This window comes from Anomaloglossus baeobatrachus, chromosome 1 (genome assembly GCF_048569485.1).
Source record: "Anomaloglossus baeobatrachus isolate aAnoBae1 chromosome 1, aAnoBae1.hap1, whole genome shotgun sequence".
NCBI classification, from domain to species: Eukaryota; Metazoa; Chordata; class Amphibia; order Anura; family Aromobatidae; genus Anomaloglossus; species Anomaloglossus baeobatrachus.
The window spans coordinates 694327408-694347698 of record NC_134353.1 but is presented as its reverse complement, the minus strand read 5'-3'; the positions used below and the strand labels follow the sequence as shown (position 1 = coordinate 694347698).

The following is a 20291-nucleotide window of genomic DNA, read 5'->3' as shown; positions in this document are numbered from 1 at the left end:
CCGGGCCCCGGGACAACCAACCCCCCTACCCACGGAGGGGATAAATAACAACCAAGCTGCTCCCTGTCACTGCTCCCGGGATCCCCATAAAGAGTAGCGGTGGTGTCCACAATCACCACAACCGTGGGTGGCGTCATGGACAATCTCCCTTAACAAACCCCCTTTTACTGTGGAGCCTGGGATCACAGACCGGGTCACGCCACCGTGATACCCACAGAAGTGACCTCGTGGCCCGGATCTGAGTACCCCCTGGTCCCCGGGCGACACATTTGGCGTCACGAACAGGATAGAACCCATCCAGTTACCTGGAGGAAGTGCGCGTTGTTCTGGACTGTCAGCGGTGATCCGCTGCAAAAATTTTGAAAGTCGCCATCTTTGCCGCCATTTTGGGCGCGAAAATCTCCCGCCCAGCGCCTTCTTCCCCAAGCGGTGGGTGCGAAAAAGAGGCTCCGCCCCTGAGAACGCGGGCAGAAGTGAAGCTCCGGAGGACCGGAAGCGAAAGGAAAACTTTAAAAGTTGCTAGAAGGACTGCTCCCAAGTACCAAGGGGGAGAAGGAAGAAGGAACCGCAGTTCATGTGACCAGGACTGTAAAGGCAGGGACGCCAGGACTTTGCCTAATTCCGTTCCTGGACAAGCAGTAGCCGCAACCCCGATGACATCTTACCCGGCTCCGGCAGTCCGCCCAGCCGCCACGGTGATGACGTCGGCTCCGGCAGTCCGCCCGGCCGCAACGGAGGTGGCACCTGATTGGAAGTCTGCCCCAGATGTGGCGCCAGCCGCTCCCAGGTACCCCATCACTGCTGTGGAGCAGCCGGAGTGCACCTGCAGAGAGGAGCAGGCCAGTGAGAGATGGAGCCCTCGGCAGTTAGCAAGGCCGGTTGTAGCCGGCGCCGAGGGCATCCAAGTGGGCCTGGCTTCTGACCAGGAGGCAGAGCACGGAACCCGTGCCCCGTACTGGGAGTGGCGGCAGCGGCAGCGGTAGTGGAGCATGGACGGCTACCCACAAGTTAAAAAGTTGACTGTTTTATGGACTGTCACCCCTGTTGAACGCCCTCAAGTTCAGGAGGAGGCCATCTGCTCCGCAGGTGTGGGGTGGCAGAACGGTTTGAAGTTTTAGAAAACGTACCTCCCGATGTGGGAAGATGTATGATTGTAATGTGTTGATTTTTCCAGTTTTAATAAATGTTGGTGGCCAGACGGCCCGAGGACGGGCCGTGTTTTACCAAGGGGGTGTGTGACGCCCTGGCAAAGCCAGGTTGTCACAGAAAGAGTTAATCCTCCTTGGTAATCTGATCTCACACCGGTGCAGCAGGACAAACCACATCCCCCCAGGGTAAGAGAAAAGCAGAGCAGAGGGGAGGGGCTGGATCAGAGTGTTTGGACTCTTTGGAGAGACAGACAGAAGAGGAGTCTGGAGTTGTAGCTCCCAGGCTGATAGTGAAGCGTGCTCCGAAAGGGCCGGGACAGGCTGTAGTGAGGAAGGGGCCAGAGGTAGCCGGAGCAGGGTAGTGGCCCGACGGTACCTAGGGTGACCCGGATCACTGCAGGGGAGTGGATTCCCCGTTCCCGGCTGAGGAGAAAGAGGAAGAGAGTGGAGAGAAAGGCACCTGGCTGCAGGGAAAGAACAACAGGAGCTGCTGCACCGTGTGTGGGACACTAACACCCCCATACCGAAGGCTACGGACACCGGCAATTCCTAGTTACCAGTGACTCTGTGTGAAATACTTCTGAGTACGCCCGTGCCCTCGGGCACCGCACCGCAGCACTGCACCCTGCTCCCTGCTTACCCCATCACCGGGCCCCGGGACAACCAACCCCCCTACCCACGGAGGGGAGAAATAACAACCAAGCTGCTCCCTGTCACCGCTCCCGGGATCCCCATAAAGAGCAGCGGTGGTGTCCACAATCATCACAACCGTGGGTGGCGTCACGGACAATCTCCCTTAACAAACCCCCTTTTACTGTGGAGCCTGGGATCACAGACCGGGTCACGCCACCTTGATACCCACAGAAGTGACCTCGTGGCCTGGATCTGAGTACCCCCTGGTCCCCGTGCGACACATTTGTGTGTGTGATTTGATGTTTGCGTGTGATCCGATGTTTGTGTGTGCGATCTGATTATGTGTGCGATCTGACTGTGTGAGCGATCTGATGTTTGTGTGTGAGATCTGGTGTGTGTGTGAGATCTGATTGTGTGTGTGTGTGAGAGCTGATGTGTGCGGGAGTGTGATCACTGCAGGTCCTGCCGCTCAGTGTCGGGTGAGTGTAATTGCGGGTGCCGCTGTGTATAATGAAGTGTCCTGTAGTATCTGTAACTTTTTTAGCTGCACGGACACTTCATTATTGATCCGCGACTAGGGCTTATTTTCGGGGGAGGGCTTATATTTAAGCCTTTCTCCGAAAATGCTGAAAATCCCTGCTAGGGCTTATTTTTGGGGGGAGGTCTTATTTTTTGGAAAAACACGGTAGCGTGTCAGCGCGCGTGTCTCCTTCAGCAACCCTCTTTTTGCGCCTTCTGCTACCAGACTGACTAACTCCTCCTACTTTCCTTACAGCCACTGCCACCTTAGCTTCCAGCCCCTCCCCTACACCCCTAGGTGAGATGTGGAGAACCGCCCCCTCTTGGGTCTGCCCAAGGGTCCCCTCTAGGGTGTGGGAGACCTGGTTGCTATGTGTCTGTGTGTACACACCCTATTCCAGCCTTTAGGAATTACTTGAAAGTACTGCCCCCAGCATGGGTGCAGTACTCAGTGGTGCCTGACCAGGTCAGGGGCGCCACATGTTCCACACAGCGACATGTCCATTTTTCTCCGGCAGCACGGGTATCACACTGACCGCACATTGATGTGACATATAGCACAGAAAGCACAGGTGACATAAAAATAAAGAATTTTAATTACCTGTCTCCAGTACTGCTGTCTCTGCCTCTGCTGTTATTTCTGGGTCCCGCTTATTGCATATGCACTGCACTCACTGCAGAACGGATGCAGCGGCAGCTAAGTATATCAGTATACCAGCTCATGCTGTCATTGTGTGCTATCCAGATGTTACACACATATGGTAGTGTGACGCCCTGGCAAAACCAGGTTGTGACAGAGACTGCACAAATCTTCCAGGTGCAGGACTCCATCCTCCTTGACATACCAAAACAAACCCACACCCAGGTACATAACACCAGCCGGCAAAGTCTAGTCACCCCCCATGACAATAGGGACACACCAGTGGGCGGGACCAGGCGGATGGGAGCGCCCACCTAGGGGTCCTGAGGTGTCAGGGGAGGGGAACAAAGAGAACAGTACTGACAGTTGAGGAGAGAGGAGTGTGAAGTGACAGTGGAGTCAGGGGTTGGTCCTGGACTACCGGACTACTGACTAGGTGGCAGACGGCAGACAGGGCCACAGGCGACGGAGATCGCGGGAGACCTTAAGTGGACCGGGGCAGGGTTGTAGGCCGCCGGTGCAGACAGCGGGATTCCAGTCCGGAGGCCGTGCACAGTCGGAGTGCCTGGACCCTAGGGCGAGGAAGGTTTCAAGCCCCTTGTCAATTAGCCAGCCGGGGACAAGATTCCACGTCTTGTCCCACCAGCAAGCCCAGAGAGCGAAACGGAAGCCCAACGCGGGGGATAGCGTGTCCGCCAGAACCCACAGAGATCCCACGGGTCAGATTTCGCGGGCCACAGCTCCCAACATACAAAGATACCAGGAGTGGACTTCCCCCATTTCAAGCGGAGTTGTCCAGTTGATGACACAAAACACTGAGTGCAGGAGGAAGGGACCCCTGTTTCCTGTATCAGGGTGTGGGACCCGAATACACCCGCCGAAGGTTACCGGTCACTGGCAATTTGGTTTACCACTGGACTCTGTGTGAATTTCTTTGGAACTGTGAGTACACCACTCTTGCCCGGTCCAGCCCTGCATGATACTCTCCGCAGCATACTTTCCCATACACCTGGGCCCCGGGACAACACCTCCCCTACCCGTGGAGGGGATACCACCAGTGGCGTAACTACCGCGGTCGCAGCGGTCGCCATCGCGACCGGGCCCGGGCGGTTTGGGGCCCGCGGGGACCCGGCAGATCAGCAGCCAGCTCCTCTCAGTGAGAGAGAAGCTGCGCTGATCTGTCACAGTGCATGCGCCCACTATATGACCCGCTGCCGCCCCCGACACCGGGCTCTCCTGCCCGATGTCAGCGGCGGCACCGGGGCCCCCCTCCCCCGTCACCGCGCACAGTAATAATGAAGCATAGAGCGGCCGACGCCGCTCTGCATCATCATTGTCCCCCTGTGCCTGCGCGGTGACGTCACTCCTGTGCGACTGCTGTGCTGAGTGCACAGAGCGCAGGGAGGGAGGACGCCGACCGCAGCATCGGGAGAACGAGGAGAGGGGAGGATGAGCAGCAGTGGAAGGAGGAGAGCAGGGAGTACAGCAGCAGTGGAACAAGGAGACGTCAGGACAGAGCAGCAGTGGAAGGAGGAGAGCGGTGAGTACTTTTTTTATATATATATATAAGTGAGTACACGGTGGTCAGAGCCCTGGAGTGGGGAGGCTGCATTATACTGTACATGGAGGCCTGGGGTGGGAAGGCTGCCTGATACTGAACATTGAGGCCTGGGGTGGGGAGGCTGCATAATACTGTACATGGAGGCCTGGGGTGGGGAGGCTGCCTGATACTGTACATGGAGGCCTGGGGTGGGGAGGCTGCATGATACTGTACATGGAGGCCTGGGGTGGGGAGGCTGCCTGATACTGTACATGGAGGCCTGGGGTGGGGAGGCTGCCTGATACTGTACATGGAGGCCTGGGGTGGGGAGGCTGCCTGATACTGTACATGGAGGCCTGGGGTGGGGAGGCTGCATGATACTGTACATGGAGGCCTGGGGTGGGGAGGCTGCATGATACTGTACATGGAGGCCTGGGGTGGAGAGGCTGCATGATACTGTACATGGAGGCCTGGGGTGGGGAGGCTGCATGATACTGTACATGGAGGCCTGGGGAGGCTGGCAGCATTATTATAGATGGAGGCCTGGGGAGGCTGGCAGCATTATTATACATGAGGCCTGGGGAGGCTGGCAGCATTATTATACATGGAGGCCTGGGGAGGCTGGCAGCATTATTATACATGAGGCCGGGGGAGGCTGGCAGCATTATTATACATGGAGGCCTGGGGAGGCTGGCTGCATTATTATACATGAGGCCTGGGGAGGCTGGCTGCATTATTATACATGGAGGCCTGGGGAGGCTGGCTGCATTATTATACATGTAGGCCTGGGGAGGCTGGCTGCATTATTATACATGGAGGCCTGGGGAGGCTGGCTGCATTATTATACATGGAGGCCTGGGGAGGCTGGCTGCATTATTATACATGGAGACCTGGGAGGCTGGCTGCATTATTATACATGGAGGCCTGGGGAGGCTGGCTGCATTATTATACATGGAGGTCTGGGGAGGCTGGCTGCATTATTATACATGGAGGCCTGGGGAGGCTGGCTGCATTATTATACATGGAGGCCTGGGAGGCTGGCTGCTATATTATACATGGAGGCCTGGAGAGGTTGGCTGCATTATTATATATGGAGGCCTGGTGAGGCTGCATAATAAACATGAAGGACACCTTATACATTGAATATAGAGGTGTAATATACATAGAGGTCTATGAGGCTGCATTATACTGGAGGTCTATAGGGCTGCATTAAAATGGAGGTCGGGGGGGGGGGGGGGCTGTATAATACAAAATGAAGGGACACCTTATACATGGAATATAGGGGTGAATTATACATGGAGGAGTATGGGGCTGCATAATACCATCTGAAGTTTTATGGGGTTGTGTTATAATACATATAGGACTATGGGGGCTACATTATAATATATGGAGGACTATGGAGGCTACCTTATACACGGACTATGGAAGTGCATTATAAAACATGGAGGACTATGTGGTGCAGTGTAATATATGGAGAACTATGGGGTGAATTTTAATACATGGAGAACTATGGGAAATGCATTATAATTGAAAGGCTACTTTATACATGGAGGATTATGGGGGTGCATTATAATATATGGAGGGCTATGTATCTGCATTCTAATATATGAAGGGTTATGTGGGACCCTTTATACAATTATTTGGAAGGCTATGTGGGGGCTGTTATAGTATTTTGAGAACTTTATACAGGGGGGACAAAGATACAAGTATGGGATGGAAATGTTTTGTGCTGAGGAAAAAGGCTCTTTCCCTCAGCAGCCAACTTTCCCATGCTCTTCTATACATCTCTCAGCACCCAGCTTTCTCATGCTCTGATATGGGAAAGCTGGGTGCTGAGGACAAGATAAATATCAGAACATAGGAAAGCTGGGTGCTGATAGAGGGATTTCAGGGTGCTGTGGGTGAGAGCCAAGTGTCAGCGTCATTATCCTGTACCCCAAGTGTCTGTATATGTGGAGGGGGGGCCCAGGTCTAAACTTTGCACCGGGGCCCATCCAACTCTAGTTACGCCACTGGATACCACCCTGCTGCCCTGCTCCATCAGCCCCGGGCGACCCATATCCAGGCAGCGATGGTGCTACCAACTCTCACCGCAACCCACGGGTGGCGTCACTGACAAACTTTTCCCCTGTAAATACACCCTTTCTACGGTTGTGAGGACGGACGGCCACACGAGCCTGGGTCCGGCTACCACTCGAGCCACAGTAACGAACCCGGATCCGAGCACCCCCTTGCAGTGGTCCGGCCCCCGTCCGCAACAGTAGTGCAGGGACAGCACACGAAACACACATACGCAGCCACACCACCGACCATGACACACGTATTTTACACGGACGTGTGACGTAGGCCTTATTGGAAAAATTTTAATGAATAAAGGAGAGCACAGGTGTGTGGCGCTGGATTTCCCTTTGGTTGTATATTGTTACGTGTGGCCATATTTACTGAACCCACTTGGAATTATGTCACCTGTACAAAACACAGCCAAAAACATTATCAGTTTTTAGTGAGTTTTTGATGCTGTGTATTTTGCTGCATCAAAAACGCAGCGTCTTAGGCCACATGCACACGTTGAGTATTTGGTGAGTTTTTACCTCAGTATTTGTAGCCAAATATCGGAGTGGGCAAATAATACAGAAGTGGTGCCCGTGTTTCTATTAGACTTTTCCTCTGATTGTCCCACTCCTGATTTTTGCTAAAAACACTGAGGTAAAAACCTCACCAATTATTGAACGTGTGCAGGTGGCCTTAGACTTGTAGTTCCACAACCGGCTCCCTGCGCCGTCCTCAGGACGGGACAGCAGCTCAGCAGTGAGCGCGCCGGGTGCAGGCAGACCGCCTACAGGCGCGGGGACGCGCACAGCTGGGTGGGGTGTGGCTCGTCAGGTTCCCGCGGACGCGCACGCAGGGGGCGGAGGCGCGTTCTTGCGTTGAAGTCAGAAAGTTGTGTCCGACTCCCGGGGACCGCTCCGGCTGAGCGGCAACATGGACGACCTGGGTGAGTGATGGTGGCGGGCACTTGTATGTGGGGGACAGCCGTGTGCCGGGTATCACACGGTGCTGCCTTCCCGAGCTCTCCGCTAAGTGGGCAGTGTACCCAGACCCTGGCATGGGGTACGGAGCATGTGTGGCCCTGGCTGCTGTGAGTGGCATTGGCGCTGTGCCCTGTTTCTGGCTGTACATTACCAGTGTGCCCCATTCCTGTGCACTGAGCCCCACAGCCGTGCACTGGGGAGCACCATGCTGCAGGGCACTGTAACTTTAGAAGCCTGTTGTGATCCCTGTGTATAGAAACTATGGAGACTTTACAATTGGGTTCTATGGAGTGTAAAGCGCTGTGCACATGATCCCCTGTCCGTGTGATCTGCAGCCCACAGTGCTATGAAAGGCTCACCACTGAGCACAAGTTGCTTCACTCCGATAGCATTATGTCCTGCTTGGCATTATCTGTGTATTCTAGCGCAGTATGTTACTATGGGGGGGGGGGGGGGGTGATGCCAGGCGGGCACTGCTGCGTCCACAACAGAGGATTATATATAGTGTATGGAGCTTGGCTGATGACTAAGTCACATTCTTGGTGTATGTTGCTGCGTGAAAGGTCTCGGCACATCCTGTGTGTGACATTTGTTGGCATCACCCGTCTGCTACATGCTTATATGACACTCGCAATGTATATAGGCTCCTGCTACATGACACTTAGAGCACAATATATGTAGCCTTCTGCTACATGCTTATGACACTCACAATGTATATAGGCTCCTGCTACATGACTTATAGCACAATGTATATAGCCTTCTGCTACATGACACTTAGAGCACAATGTATATAGCCTTCTGCTACATGCTTATGACACTCACAATGTATATAGCCTTCTGCTACATGACACTTGGAGCACAATGTATATAGCGCGTCTGCTACATGCTTACATGACACGCAAAATGTATATAGCGCGTCTGCTACATGCTTATGACACTCGCAATGTATATAGCGCTTCTGCTACATGACACTTAGAGCACAATGTATATAGCCTTCTGCTACATGCTTATGACACTCACAATGTATATAGCCTTCTGCTACATGACACTTGGAGCACAATGTATATAGCGCGTCTGCTACATGCTTACATGACACGCAAAATGTATATAGCGCGTCTGCTACATGCTTATGACACTCGCAATGTATATAGCGCTTCTGCTACATGACACTTAGAGCACAATGTATATAGCCTTCTGCTACATGACACTTACAATGTATATAGGCTCCTGCTACATGCTTATATGACACTCACAATGTATATAGGCTCCTGCTACATGCTTATGACACTCTCAATGTATATAGCCTTCTGCTACATGCTTATATGACACTCACAATGTATATAGGCTTCTGCTACATGACACTTACAATGTATATAGGCTCCTGCTACATGCTTATGACACTCACAATGTATATAGCCTTCTGCTACATGACACTTAGAGCACAATGTATATAGCCTTCTGCTACATGCTTATGACACTCACAATGTATATAGGCTTCTGCTACATGACACTTGGAGCACAATGTATATAGCGCGTCTGCTACATGCTTACATGACACGCACAATGTATATAGCGCGTCTGCTACATGCTTAGGCTGCTTTCACACATCAGTTTTTTTGCATGAGGCACAATCCGGCTCAAAAACCTATGCAACGGATGTGGCGAAAAAAACTGATCCGTTGCATAAGTTTCTCCATGCATCCAGCGTCCATAAGCTTGCAATGTAAATCGCGCCGGATCCGACGCAATTAGGTTTTTCGCCGCAGACTAACGCTGCAAGCAACGTTCCATCCGGCCGCCGCATCGGCTAAATATCCCGCATCCGGCAAAAAAACGGGCGCAAGGCCATGCGGCACAATCCAGCGCTAATACAAGTCTATGAGGAAAAAAACGCATCAGGCGGCAAAAAAATTATGCATTTTTTCTGCGAAGCGCCGGATTGTGCCTGATTTAAAAAAAATGGTGTGAAAGCAGCCTTGCATGACACTTAGAGCACAATGGGCGGCACGGTGGCTCAGTGGTTAGCACTGCAGTCTTGAAGCGCTGGGATCCTGGGTTCAAATCCCACCAAGGACATCATCTGCAAGAAGTTTGTATGTTCTCCCCGTGTTTGCGTGTGTTTCCTCCCACACTCCAAAGACATACAGTTAGGGACTCTAGATTGTGAGCCCCAATGGTGACAGTGCTGCCAATGTATGTAAAGTGCTGTGGAATTAATAGCGCTATATAAATGAATAAATATTATGTATATAGCGCTTCTGCTACATGCTTACAAGACACTTCGAGCACAATGTATATAGCGCTTCATCCACTTTCATTGGAATCTATTTTTAATGTGTATTTCTAGGATTTTGCCCCTTGTTAGTCTCCTGTTTTCTGCTGACCTGGTGTAATGCCCAATGATGCCAGCAGCTGTTTTAAGTCATTGCTGTAGCTTGTAACAATTGGAAACTACTATCCTAAACCAACAGATATCCTGTATAACTCCCTATTAGGGTGTATGGATTCTTTGGGGTCACGCTTGTGACCCTGGAGGGATTCTGCAAAGTATGACTTTAATTTGTGTTGCTGTTATTTACATAATTGGTGTGAGGCTGCATTTCTCTGCAGCAATCAGCTGCTGTGGCCATTCTGATAAAGGGGGTAATCCTAATGAAGCATGTGACTAGCGGGGCCCCCAACATATGATCCATTCCAGCTAATCCATTGGCTGTGCACTGCTGATCAGGGGACCTCTCGGCTACTAATAAATTTGCTCTAATTGGCTATCTATTTAATTTCCATGTATCCAGTTGCAATGATGTGCAGTCTGGACAGTGGTAAAGGTTCAGGGCTTTAATCTGTGTCCTGGGCCATAGAGAATGTCAGCTGTAAGAGGAGAAGGAGCTTCGTGTTATTTCAGGGATGGCTTGTAGATTTCTTGGCCTGCCGCTCACTGTTTGTTTTAAGTAAAGCGTAATGTAGGCTTTTAATCTTGGCAGGATACATCGCTGCTTTTAACCATGTCTGCTAGTTGCGTCGTGTTATACAGGGTGTAGTGTGCTGTGCCGTACCGCCGTGTCTCGCGTCATTACAGCTGGTATAGTGCTCGATTCACATTCTGCTTGATTCATTTATTCTGCTTGCTCATTTATTTTACTCACTTACACCGCACTATTAATTCCACAGCACTTTACAGTCATTACCATCACTGTCCCCACTAGGGTTCACACTATAAATTCCCTGTCATGTCTGGAGTGCGGGAGGTAAAAAGAGAACATGGAGGAAACCCACACAAACATGGGCAAAACATACACACTCCATGCAGATCCTGAACACAAGATTCAAACAGTGCTAACCACTGAGCCACCGTACTGCCCCACAATCTTGTAATCACGAGACGCATGTAATAGTAATGTTTTAAAGCACCCCTCCAGCGGTTTTTGTTTGTTTTTTTTCCACTTTATAGCCGGAGTGGCTCTTTAAATCTAAGGTTTTTACCCCTAATAATATACTCCCCCCCTCTGGCATTTTTATCGTTTAGCTATGCCGCTCTGATCCTCCGGTATCAACTTGTGACTGGTTGAATGTCAGAAGTTGCATCACAAGCTCCCTATGCAACTCTATGAGAGCCTGAACGAGACCGGGATGAGGCTCCCATAGACTTGTATTGAAGAGTGACCTCCGGCTCGCTCCATGAAACACTAAAACAGCCAGCAGGTCACAAACTGGCTGAGACTAACAGGAGCTGTGTTGACAGGGTGAAGATGATGCCAGGTAACTACCGTATGAGTAGGGTCAGAGAAGTTCGATTTAAAGCACCACTCTATTGGTAGAATATAAACAAACACCCCTCCCCTCCTCCCCTTCCCGTGCCAGCCTGCCAATTAGTCTAGGAAGCTAAAGCTGGCGATACACAAGATAGCTGTCAATCATTTATACGGCTGATGGCACTCCCTCCCAGTTTCCCTAACACACGGGTGCTCCGTAATCTCGCCTTATTCCTCCCATACAAATGAGTGCTCAGAGCGGTTTTCAGTAGGAGAAAGCTGCTGCCTGACACCACTCGGCATCGACTTGTATCCTGAAAGCAACAGGATGGGACGTTGAAATTCCAAATAACGATTCTTCTCTCCCTCCATTTTATTTGCTGGCGGTCAGTCATTCCCAATTAAATTGGCATTTGCAGACCTTCATCTACCGTGAATAGGGGTGCTAGAATATTATCGTACCCCCCCTCCTTCAGTTAAATGTCGAACATAGTTGTTCCCCATCAATTTTAGTGTTCTGCCCCTATTATGACGATTGCAGGTGTGAACCACAGCCTAAAATGTGTAGTTATCTGCGCTTCTATACTCTTGACTAAATAAGAAAATCACTGGAATAAAGTAGGAAAATCCGTGGATAAGTGACTACTTTGTTCACACACATATCGTGGACTTACCATTCACTGAAAGTGAATTTTCCTGTGAAAATCGCCCATCCTTTGAATATCTTGCTCATATGAGTGAGGTTTGGAGAAATGTATTAATTTCCTGCAAAAGTAATCCTATTCAGATGAGTGGACTGACTTCTGACATTTGTTAGGCTATGTGCCCACGTTGCGTTCTGTCCCTGCAGAAATTTCTGTAGCAATTTGAACAGCACACGTGCGCTTCAAATCGCTGCAGAAGCAGTCCGTAATGAAAAGCTGATTCCATGCGCTCTGGATGCAGCCCCTCCCATAGATAGAACGGGGGCTGCAGGAAAAGTGCATGAAACAAGTGACCTGTTGCAGCGCTTCGGCAGTAGCTGAAGCGCTGCGTTCTAATACGCTACGTGGGCATGGATTAGGCACAATCTTCATAGATTATGCTTGGGACGCAGGACGCATGGGTATGCTGCATGAAAATACGCTACGTGGGCACATAGCCTAAAGCTGGTGTCACACATAACGACGACGACAACGACGTCGCTGCTACGTCACCATTTTCTGTGACGTTGCAGCGACGTCCCGTCGCTGTCGCTGTGTGTGACATCCAGCAACGACCTGGCCCCTGCTGTGAGGTCGCCGGTCGTTGCTGAATGTCCAGCTTCATTTTTTGGTCGTCACTCTCCCGCTGTGACACACACATCGCTGTGTGTGACAGCGAGAGAGCGACGAAATGAAGCGATCAGGAGCCGGCACTGGCAGCTGCGGTAAGCTGTAACCAGCGTAAACATCGGGTAACCAAGGGAAGACCTTTCCCTGGTTACCCGATGTTTACGCTGGTTACCAGCCTCCGCTCTTGCTGCCAGTGCCGGCTCCTGCACTGTGACATGTAGCTGCAGCACACATCGGGTTAATTAACCCGATGTGTGCTGCAGGAGAGCAAGGAGCCAGCGCTAAGCGCGGCTCCCTGCTCTCTGAACATGTAGCACAGCGACCTTATGATCGCTGCTTCTGCTGTGTTTGACAGCTAAGCAGCGATCATAACAGCGACTTACAAGGTCGCTGTTACGTCACCGAAAATGGTGACGTAACAGCGACGTCGTTGTCGCTGTCGTTTAGTGTGACACCAGCTTAACTTTGCAGCAGTGTCCTTCAAAAAGGTCTCCCATGTAAGGTCTCTGCAAAACCTCTCATCTCCGCCCCAGGATAAGGGAGAGCGGGGTAGAAGTATATGGCCAGAATCACACTTGCTAGTGCCTCGCATGTAACTCGTTCGAGTCTCTCATGGCAGAACCCGGCTAGCACTAGCAAGTGTGATTCTGGCCTATGGCTGGAATTACACATACAGGTTTTAGTCATTTATTTTAGCCAAAGTCAAATTAGATCCAAAAGAAGATATGAGGCCACATTGGATCCCTCCCGGTGTCTGTGATGCTTTACCATACATGTTTACTGGTAAACACCATTCACACACAGCAGGAAAACGTATGCAGGATTCGGGACCTGCTATGAATTTTCTGATCTTCAGTATGTCGCTATTGTGGCAGATTTTCAGTATGCAGTGCCAGGGCATATGACAGCTGCGAGTACTCACCCAAGGTATTTCCTTTTCCCTTTCCTTCCTTAATGATCCACAGTTTTTAGCAGTTGACATCAGTTGCTCCTATTTTTTTTAGATTTTGATTGGATTGTTTTTGCTGCACTTTTTTTTTTTTTTTTTTTTTTAACATTTTCTTTTTTCTAACGGCCTTTAGCTCTATCTCGAGCCATGGAGACTTGGATCGTTGCTCAGTAGAAAGATGAATCTTGTGCAGCCTAGATAGGTCCACCAGGGTCTTCTCCAACGTTGTCTTGATTGTATCAAGCCATTGGGTTGCTGGTCTTTCTCTTGGTCTTGTTCCTTCAATTCTTCCCACCATGATGTCCTTCTCCATTGATTGTGCTCTTGGTATGATATCCAAAGTAGGCAAATTGTAGCCTGGTGATCCTTGATTCGAGTGATGTCTGGCTTGATATGTTCGTAAATTGACCTGTTTGTTCTTCTTGCCATCCATGCTATTGATAACATCCTTCTCTAGCAAAACATTTCAAAGGTGTTGATTCTTCTTTCTTTATTTTCCAGAGTTATTATATTACCAGAAAAAAAAAGCATTAAAAAATAAACGCTTTGTTAATAAGCCATTGAGTTTGAGATCCTTTTAATGCAGCAGTCCGGTTGCCATGGGAAACCACATCCTCTTTGCACCAGACTTTATTTTTTTATTATTACTTATAGAGCCATTTATTTAATGGTTCTTTACATGGGGAAAAGGGGCATACATAATGGGAACAAGTACAATAATCCAACAATACAAGGCACAGACTGGTACGGGAGGATAGAGGACCCTGTCCGCGAGGGCTCAGTCTACTATTCATGCACATGTGTTTTTCTGATTTAATTTATATGTAACCAATTCACTTGTGACAACCATATAGTTGGAAGTGAAATAACATGAAACGGATGTGAAGGCAGAAATGGAGCCTTGCTTTGACTCTATGGGGCAGGATATATTCCTGCACGCTTACGGTATGTACTATCGCTGCTTAGTAGCAATGCTAGGTAAATATTTGCTGCACCACGTATACTGTTCTTCCTTCCGTAACTGTTCAGATCACAGCAGATAAACAAACTGTATCAGAGTTTCTTGCAACAGCGATTTCTTATATATTTATCTAAAAGATTGCAGCCTTACTAAAGGGCAGGCAATATGGTTTCAGCATGTAGGCCATAGTCACAATTACTCTGCTCCTGCGTGGCTGATTTATGCATATATGTGGTTACATGCATATTTCTGTGTCCAGGGAGTTGAGGAACTTCTCAGTTATGGGTTGTGTGCAAAAATGGGGTAATAACACCACTACCTTACACCATGTAAGGCTAGTTTCACACTTGCGTTGGACGGCTTCCGTAGCATTGCGTTGTGTTACGGATGCAACGGATGCGTTGCATATAGTGGCACAACGGATGCTACGGATCGTACAAAACGGAAAGCTTTTTTTTTTTTTTTATTCTTTACAGTTTTACCGGCAGCAGACTATTGTTAACGATCAGCTGATCGCTCTCAATAGCCGGCGGGTGAGCGCTGTCACATGCCGGCGGGCGAGCGCTCAGCTGAGCGCTGTCACTTGCCGGCGGCCGGGCATGCCGGCGGGCGAGCGCTCAGCTGAGCGCTGTCACTTGCCGGCGGCCGGGCATGCCGGCGGGCGAGCGCTCAGCTGAGCGCTGTCACTTGCCGGCGGCCGGGCATGCCGGCGGGCGAGCGCTCAGCTGAGCGCTGTCACTTGCCGGCGGCCGGGCATGCCGGCGGGCGAGCGCTCAGCTGAGCGCTGTCACTTGGCGGGCGAGCGCTCAGCTGAGCGCTGTCACTTGGCGGGCGAGCGCTCAGCTGAGCGCTGTCACTTGGCGGGCGAGCGCTCACTTGGTGGGCGAGCGCTCAGCTGAGCGCTGTCACTTGGCGGGCGAACGCTCAGCTGAGCGCTGTCACTTGGCGGGCGAGCGCTCAGCTGAACGTTCGGCCACCGCGAGACAAAATAAAGTTTTTGAAAAAAAAAAAAGAGCATGCGCAGTGAAATCCTGAGGATTCCGCTGCTCAAAACAACGTTGCATGCTGCGTTCCTCCCGCTGGGCGGAAGCAACGGAGCGTCGCCCAGCGGAAGCAACGCAGGTCCTTTTGGCACAATCCGTCACCCATGCGAGTATATGGGAATCAGCGGAATCCGTTAACGGAATTCCGCTGTTTTACAAAAGGGCGGATTGTAACGGAAGGAAAACAACGCAAGTGTGAAAGTACTCTAATAGAGGGGGCGCAGCTGTAAATAGACTCCAGAACTGTAGTTCATTACCGTTCTAATCCCATTTATATCATTGCACTGACAGCATCAAAACAAAGGTCCTGGACAAAATAATGAAAATATTTTTCTTCTCAACTGTGGTGACACCTGAGAATTCAGACACAATTGGGTACTTAATTGTGAAAAACCCAGTATATTAGATTGTCACCAATAATTAGCTCCTCTGTCGACTGCTTATTATTGCACATCTCTGGAAACGACTATACATGCATACGAATGAGCGTAGAAGCAATGTGATATACGGTAGACATTACATTTTATAAGGGTTGTGTCATGATCCTTCCAATCGTGAGAAGGGGGGGGGGGGTCTTGAGCATTCCCACTTGCCTCCACTATTCAAAGTTACAGGACTGATGAAGATAAGCGAGTCCTGTACTTGGATTTCTCTGCCAGCCTTAGGCTCTGTGCGCACTGGGAAGTGGAATTTTCTTGAGAAAATTCCGCATGCCCTCAAAGATTACCGCACCCGCGGTAAAAAACCGCGGGAAACCGCACCCGAAAACCGCATGCGGTTTGCCGCGGTTTGCTGCGGTTTTACTGCGGTATTGCCGCGGTTTTGCCGCGTGCGGGTTGGGATGTGCTTTATTGCATTCAATGCAATAAAGCACATTGAAGGAAAAAAAAAAAAAAAGTCATTTAATTCTGAGAGTAGATAGACAGAAGAATAGATAGAGGGATAGATAGATAGACAGATAGATAGAGGGATAGATAGAGAGATAGAGAGATAGAGAGATAGATGGATAGATGGATAGATGGATAGATGGATAGATGGATAGATGGATAGATGGATAGATGGATAGATGGATAGATGGATAGATGGATAGATGGATAGATGGATAGATGGATAGATGGATAGATGGATAGATGGATAGATAGATAGATAGATAGAGGGATAGAGGGATAGATAGAGAGATAGATGACAGATCGCTGCATTTCCCACGGTCGGCAGTGAGTTCACATTACCGGCCGTGGGAAATGACCGGTAATTACCTCTGCTGCTTTCATTCAGCCTGTGTCTGTGACAGTCGCGGCTGGATGGAAGCAGCGCTGGACGTCGGACCTGGATTACGCCGGAGCTTTGTTTGGGGGGGGTTAATAAAATGGTGAACGAGGCTTGTTTGTTTTATTTAAAATAAAGGATTTTTCTGTGTCTGTGTTTTTTTTCACTTTACTTACGGGTTGATCATGTCAGCTGTCACATAGACGCTGCCATGATCAAGCCTGGAGTTAATGGCGGTGGTCCCCCACCATCATTAACCCTTGTATTACCTTGCCACCACTGCTACACGGTGGCAAGAAGAGCCGAGGACACACCGGTATTGCCGCATATTGCATGCGACAGTGCCGGGGCAGCTGCGGCTGATATTCTCGGCTGCCGGAGGGGGAGTGAGGCAGGGGACATTAACCCTGCCCCTCTCCCTCCCCAGCCTGAGAATACCGGGCCGCCGCTGTGTGCTTACCTCGGCTGGACGGTAAATATGCAGCGGAGCCCACGTTCTTTTTTTTCTATATTTCCGTTTTCTTTCTATGTGTGTTCTATGTGTCTGTGTCTATGTGTGTTCTATGTGTCTGTGATGTCTGTGTCTGTGATTTGTGTGTGTGTTTACTCTGCACGGCTTCCTCTTCCTGTAATGACATCACTTCCCTGCAAAACCGCAAGCAAGTGATGTACATTACCGGAGGTAAACCGCGAAATACCGCAGGGAATAACGCAGGAAAACGCAGTGAACCGCACAGAATTTGCTGCCTGCGTTATTCCCTGCGGGATTTCATGATTAACATTGAGTCAATGGAGTAAAATCCCGCAGCGCTGTGCGGAAAAGAAGTGACATGCGCTTGTTTTTGCTGCGGGAATCCCGCAGCAAAACATGCAGCTGTCAAATTCCGCCCAGTGCGCACAGGATTTTTTTTCTCCATAGGATTTGCTGGTGATTCACTGCAGAGATGTTATGAACATTTTCTGCAGCGAAACATGCAGCAAATCCGCGGCAAAATCCGCGAAAAATCCGGTAAGTGCGCACATAGCCTTATAGACATTGATGGCAGCCGCAGTGCACATGTTGCACTGCAACTCAATTCCCTGGGGAACACTTTAAGGCCTTGTGCGCACTAGAAAATGGAATTTTCTTAAGAAAATTCCACACTCTCTGAAAGATTACCGCACCTGCAGTAAAATACCGCAGCAAATCACACTCAAAAACTGCATGCGGTTTTACCGCGGTATTGCCGTAAATTTTCTGCAGGTTGTTCCCTGCGGTTTTTTAAAATTATCTATGGCAAAAACTAAAGGTACCTGCGGAAAAGTGACATGCACATTGTTTGCTGCAGAAATTCTGCAGCCAAACCTGTAGGGGGAAAAAAGTGTTTTGTTTTTTTTTTGTTTTTTTTTTTTTTACCATAGGTTTTGCTGGGGAATGACCTGCAGAAAGGTTATGAACGTTTTCTGCAGCAATTCATGCAGCAAATCCACCGCAAACACCGCAGTGTGCGCACAGGGCTTAAAGAAGCATTCTCAAAGTTTTTATTCTCTTAATATATTGCAATCATCATATATACGGTAGTACTGTGTACTATTTTTGCCCTTCTAGCCAGTTAATTCTTCTGTTTTCCATTAGGGCTATGACCTCACATGATTAAAAACAGACCAGCTGAATCATTCTGTGCTCTATGTAGAAACAGGAGATCTTTTTTTTTTTTTTTTTTTTTCTTCTTCTTCCCCTGATGAGTCTCACTGCAAACGTCCATGCCAGAGGAAGGAGGGGGCAGCTGGGTCAGGAGTTGAAGAGGGGACAGATTTATGTAGAAACAAGCTTCCTGTTGCTCCATAGAGCAGAGAAGAATTTAATGGGTAAAAAAGGCAAAATGAACAATTGTAAGTACAGAGGGCCATATAATGATTGCAATATATTAAGAGGAGAAAACCTTTGATGGGAGTCCTTCTTTAAGTAGATTTCAGTGCGGCCCCCCTGTGATCAGCAGCTTACCACTTATCCTGTGATTTTTGATTGGGTGAAAAACCTTTTAACAAAAACTATATAAGAAAATTGATCGAAGATGAGCATTTATTCCTATGTATCCTTAGAAATAACCACATGTGAGGCACAGAGAGGTACGTTATTATTACATAACAAAATCTAGAGTGACCTAATGAGGATTCAGCGTGGAGCAGTACCTCCTTGGTGACTTCATCAGACCCTAAGCTCATTCACCGTAGGCTCCAGGAATGCAGCTCTCTAGAAGCCATTTACATAGCTCTGGCTGCCCTTTTGGCCCACACCCACCATTGAGTACGGCTTTAACCCACCAGATCAGATGACAAATATGTCCCTGCAGACTGTTTTTCAGATTTCTGATACTGTATAAATGGTAAAACCAAGTGTCTTTTCACAGCGCCTGATGTTGCTCCATGTGATGCTATATTACAGGTTGTTCTGCCCTACAAACTTAAGGATAACATACGGCACCATACAAATCTATGGGAGTCCTGTAAAGCTTTAGCGATCATACAAAGCTGTAATACTGCCATGTGCATGTGGCCATACTGTGTATTTGTGCAAAATCCATGGTACAAGTCGTCAACAGATATGCAACAAATGAACAGAGCCTGAGAAGTGTTCCCGTGCGCTACAGGCTTTGAGCTCTTCCGTTTGTGAAATAAGGTGTGTGTTGGGGCTGCATGACACAGCTCGGAGGTGGAATGGTAGGGGGATGGGATTTTGGCTGTGGATAGATGGGTGTGGGAGGAAGGGCCCGCTTCCTTACATTGCTTCATGTTGTTTCCTTTCATTTTCCAATATTTGCCCAGATGTTGAACCTCAAGGAGTTTCCTTGTCATGGCCACTACATAGTGGAGATCCCAAATCTCCAGTATCGAGCTGGCGTGTGTATAGATAGATGTATAATCGCACACACAATCACCGTATGCTCTGTCCATTTATTCTGATTGCCGGATGTCATGTCACTCATTTTCTGTGTAATTGCATGAGGATGAATGACTTCAATTAGAGCGCAGGCTGTGACCCCATCAGCCATACGTCAGTGCTGGCATATAATCCTCCCTGCCAGGCACAAGCAAACGCACATTGTGTGTACCCTGTGAGCAACACAAACGAGAAAACCATACTCTCGCTTATAGATTTTAGCTAATTAGTACGTCATCTGTCAGGTCTAAATAATGCAGCTGGTGAATCAGTTATTTGCTGAAATCCTATCCTAATTTTTGTAACATATATCCAAATTGATTCCTGAATTGGTGAAACATGGATGTGACAGATCAGATTGTTTCAGTATCTGGTATTGGAGATGTGAATGCTTTCAGCAGTAAATAAAATAAATAAATCTTTATTTTTATATAGCGCTAACATATTCCGCAGCGCTTTACATACATCAGGAACACTGTCCCCATCAGGGCTCACAATCTAAAGTCCCGATCTGTATGTCTTTGGAGTGTGGGAGGAAACCGGAGTACCCGGAGGAAACCCACGCAAACACGGGGAGA

The 20291-nt window shown here is 49.1% G+C and overlaps 1 protein-coding gene across 4 annotated transcripts in view; it reads left to right on the top strand.

Moving 5' to 3' along the window:
- Positions 1–7386: 7386 nt before the first annotated feature.
- PXN (paxillin) overlaps positions 7387–20291 on the top strand; it is a 57747-nt gene continuing 44842 nt past the window's right edge. For all 4 annotated transcript variants that reach the window (XM_075320408.1, XM_075320388.1, XM_075320399.1 and 1 more), the window contains exon 1: positions 7387–7475. In XM_075320408.1, the coding sequence (XP_075176523.1) occupies positions 7463–7475 (13 nt within the window). In that variant the 5' untranslated portion in view covers positions 7387–7462. The remainder of the gene's footprint in view (positions 7476–20291) is intronic.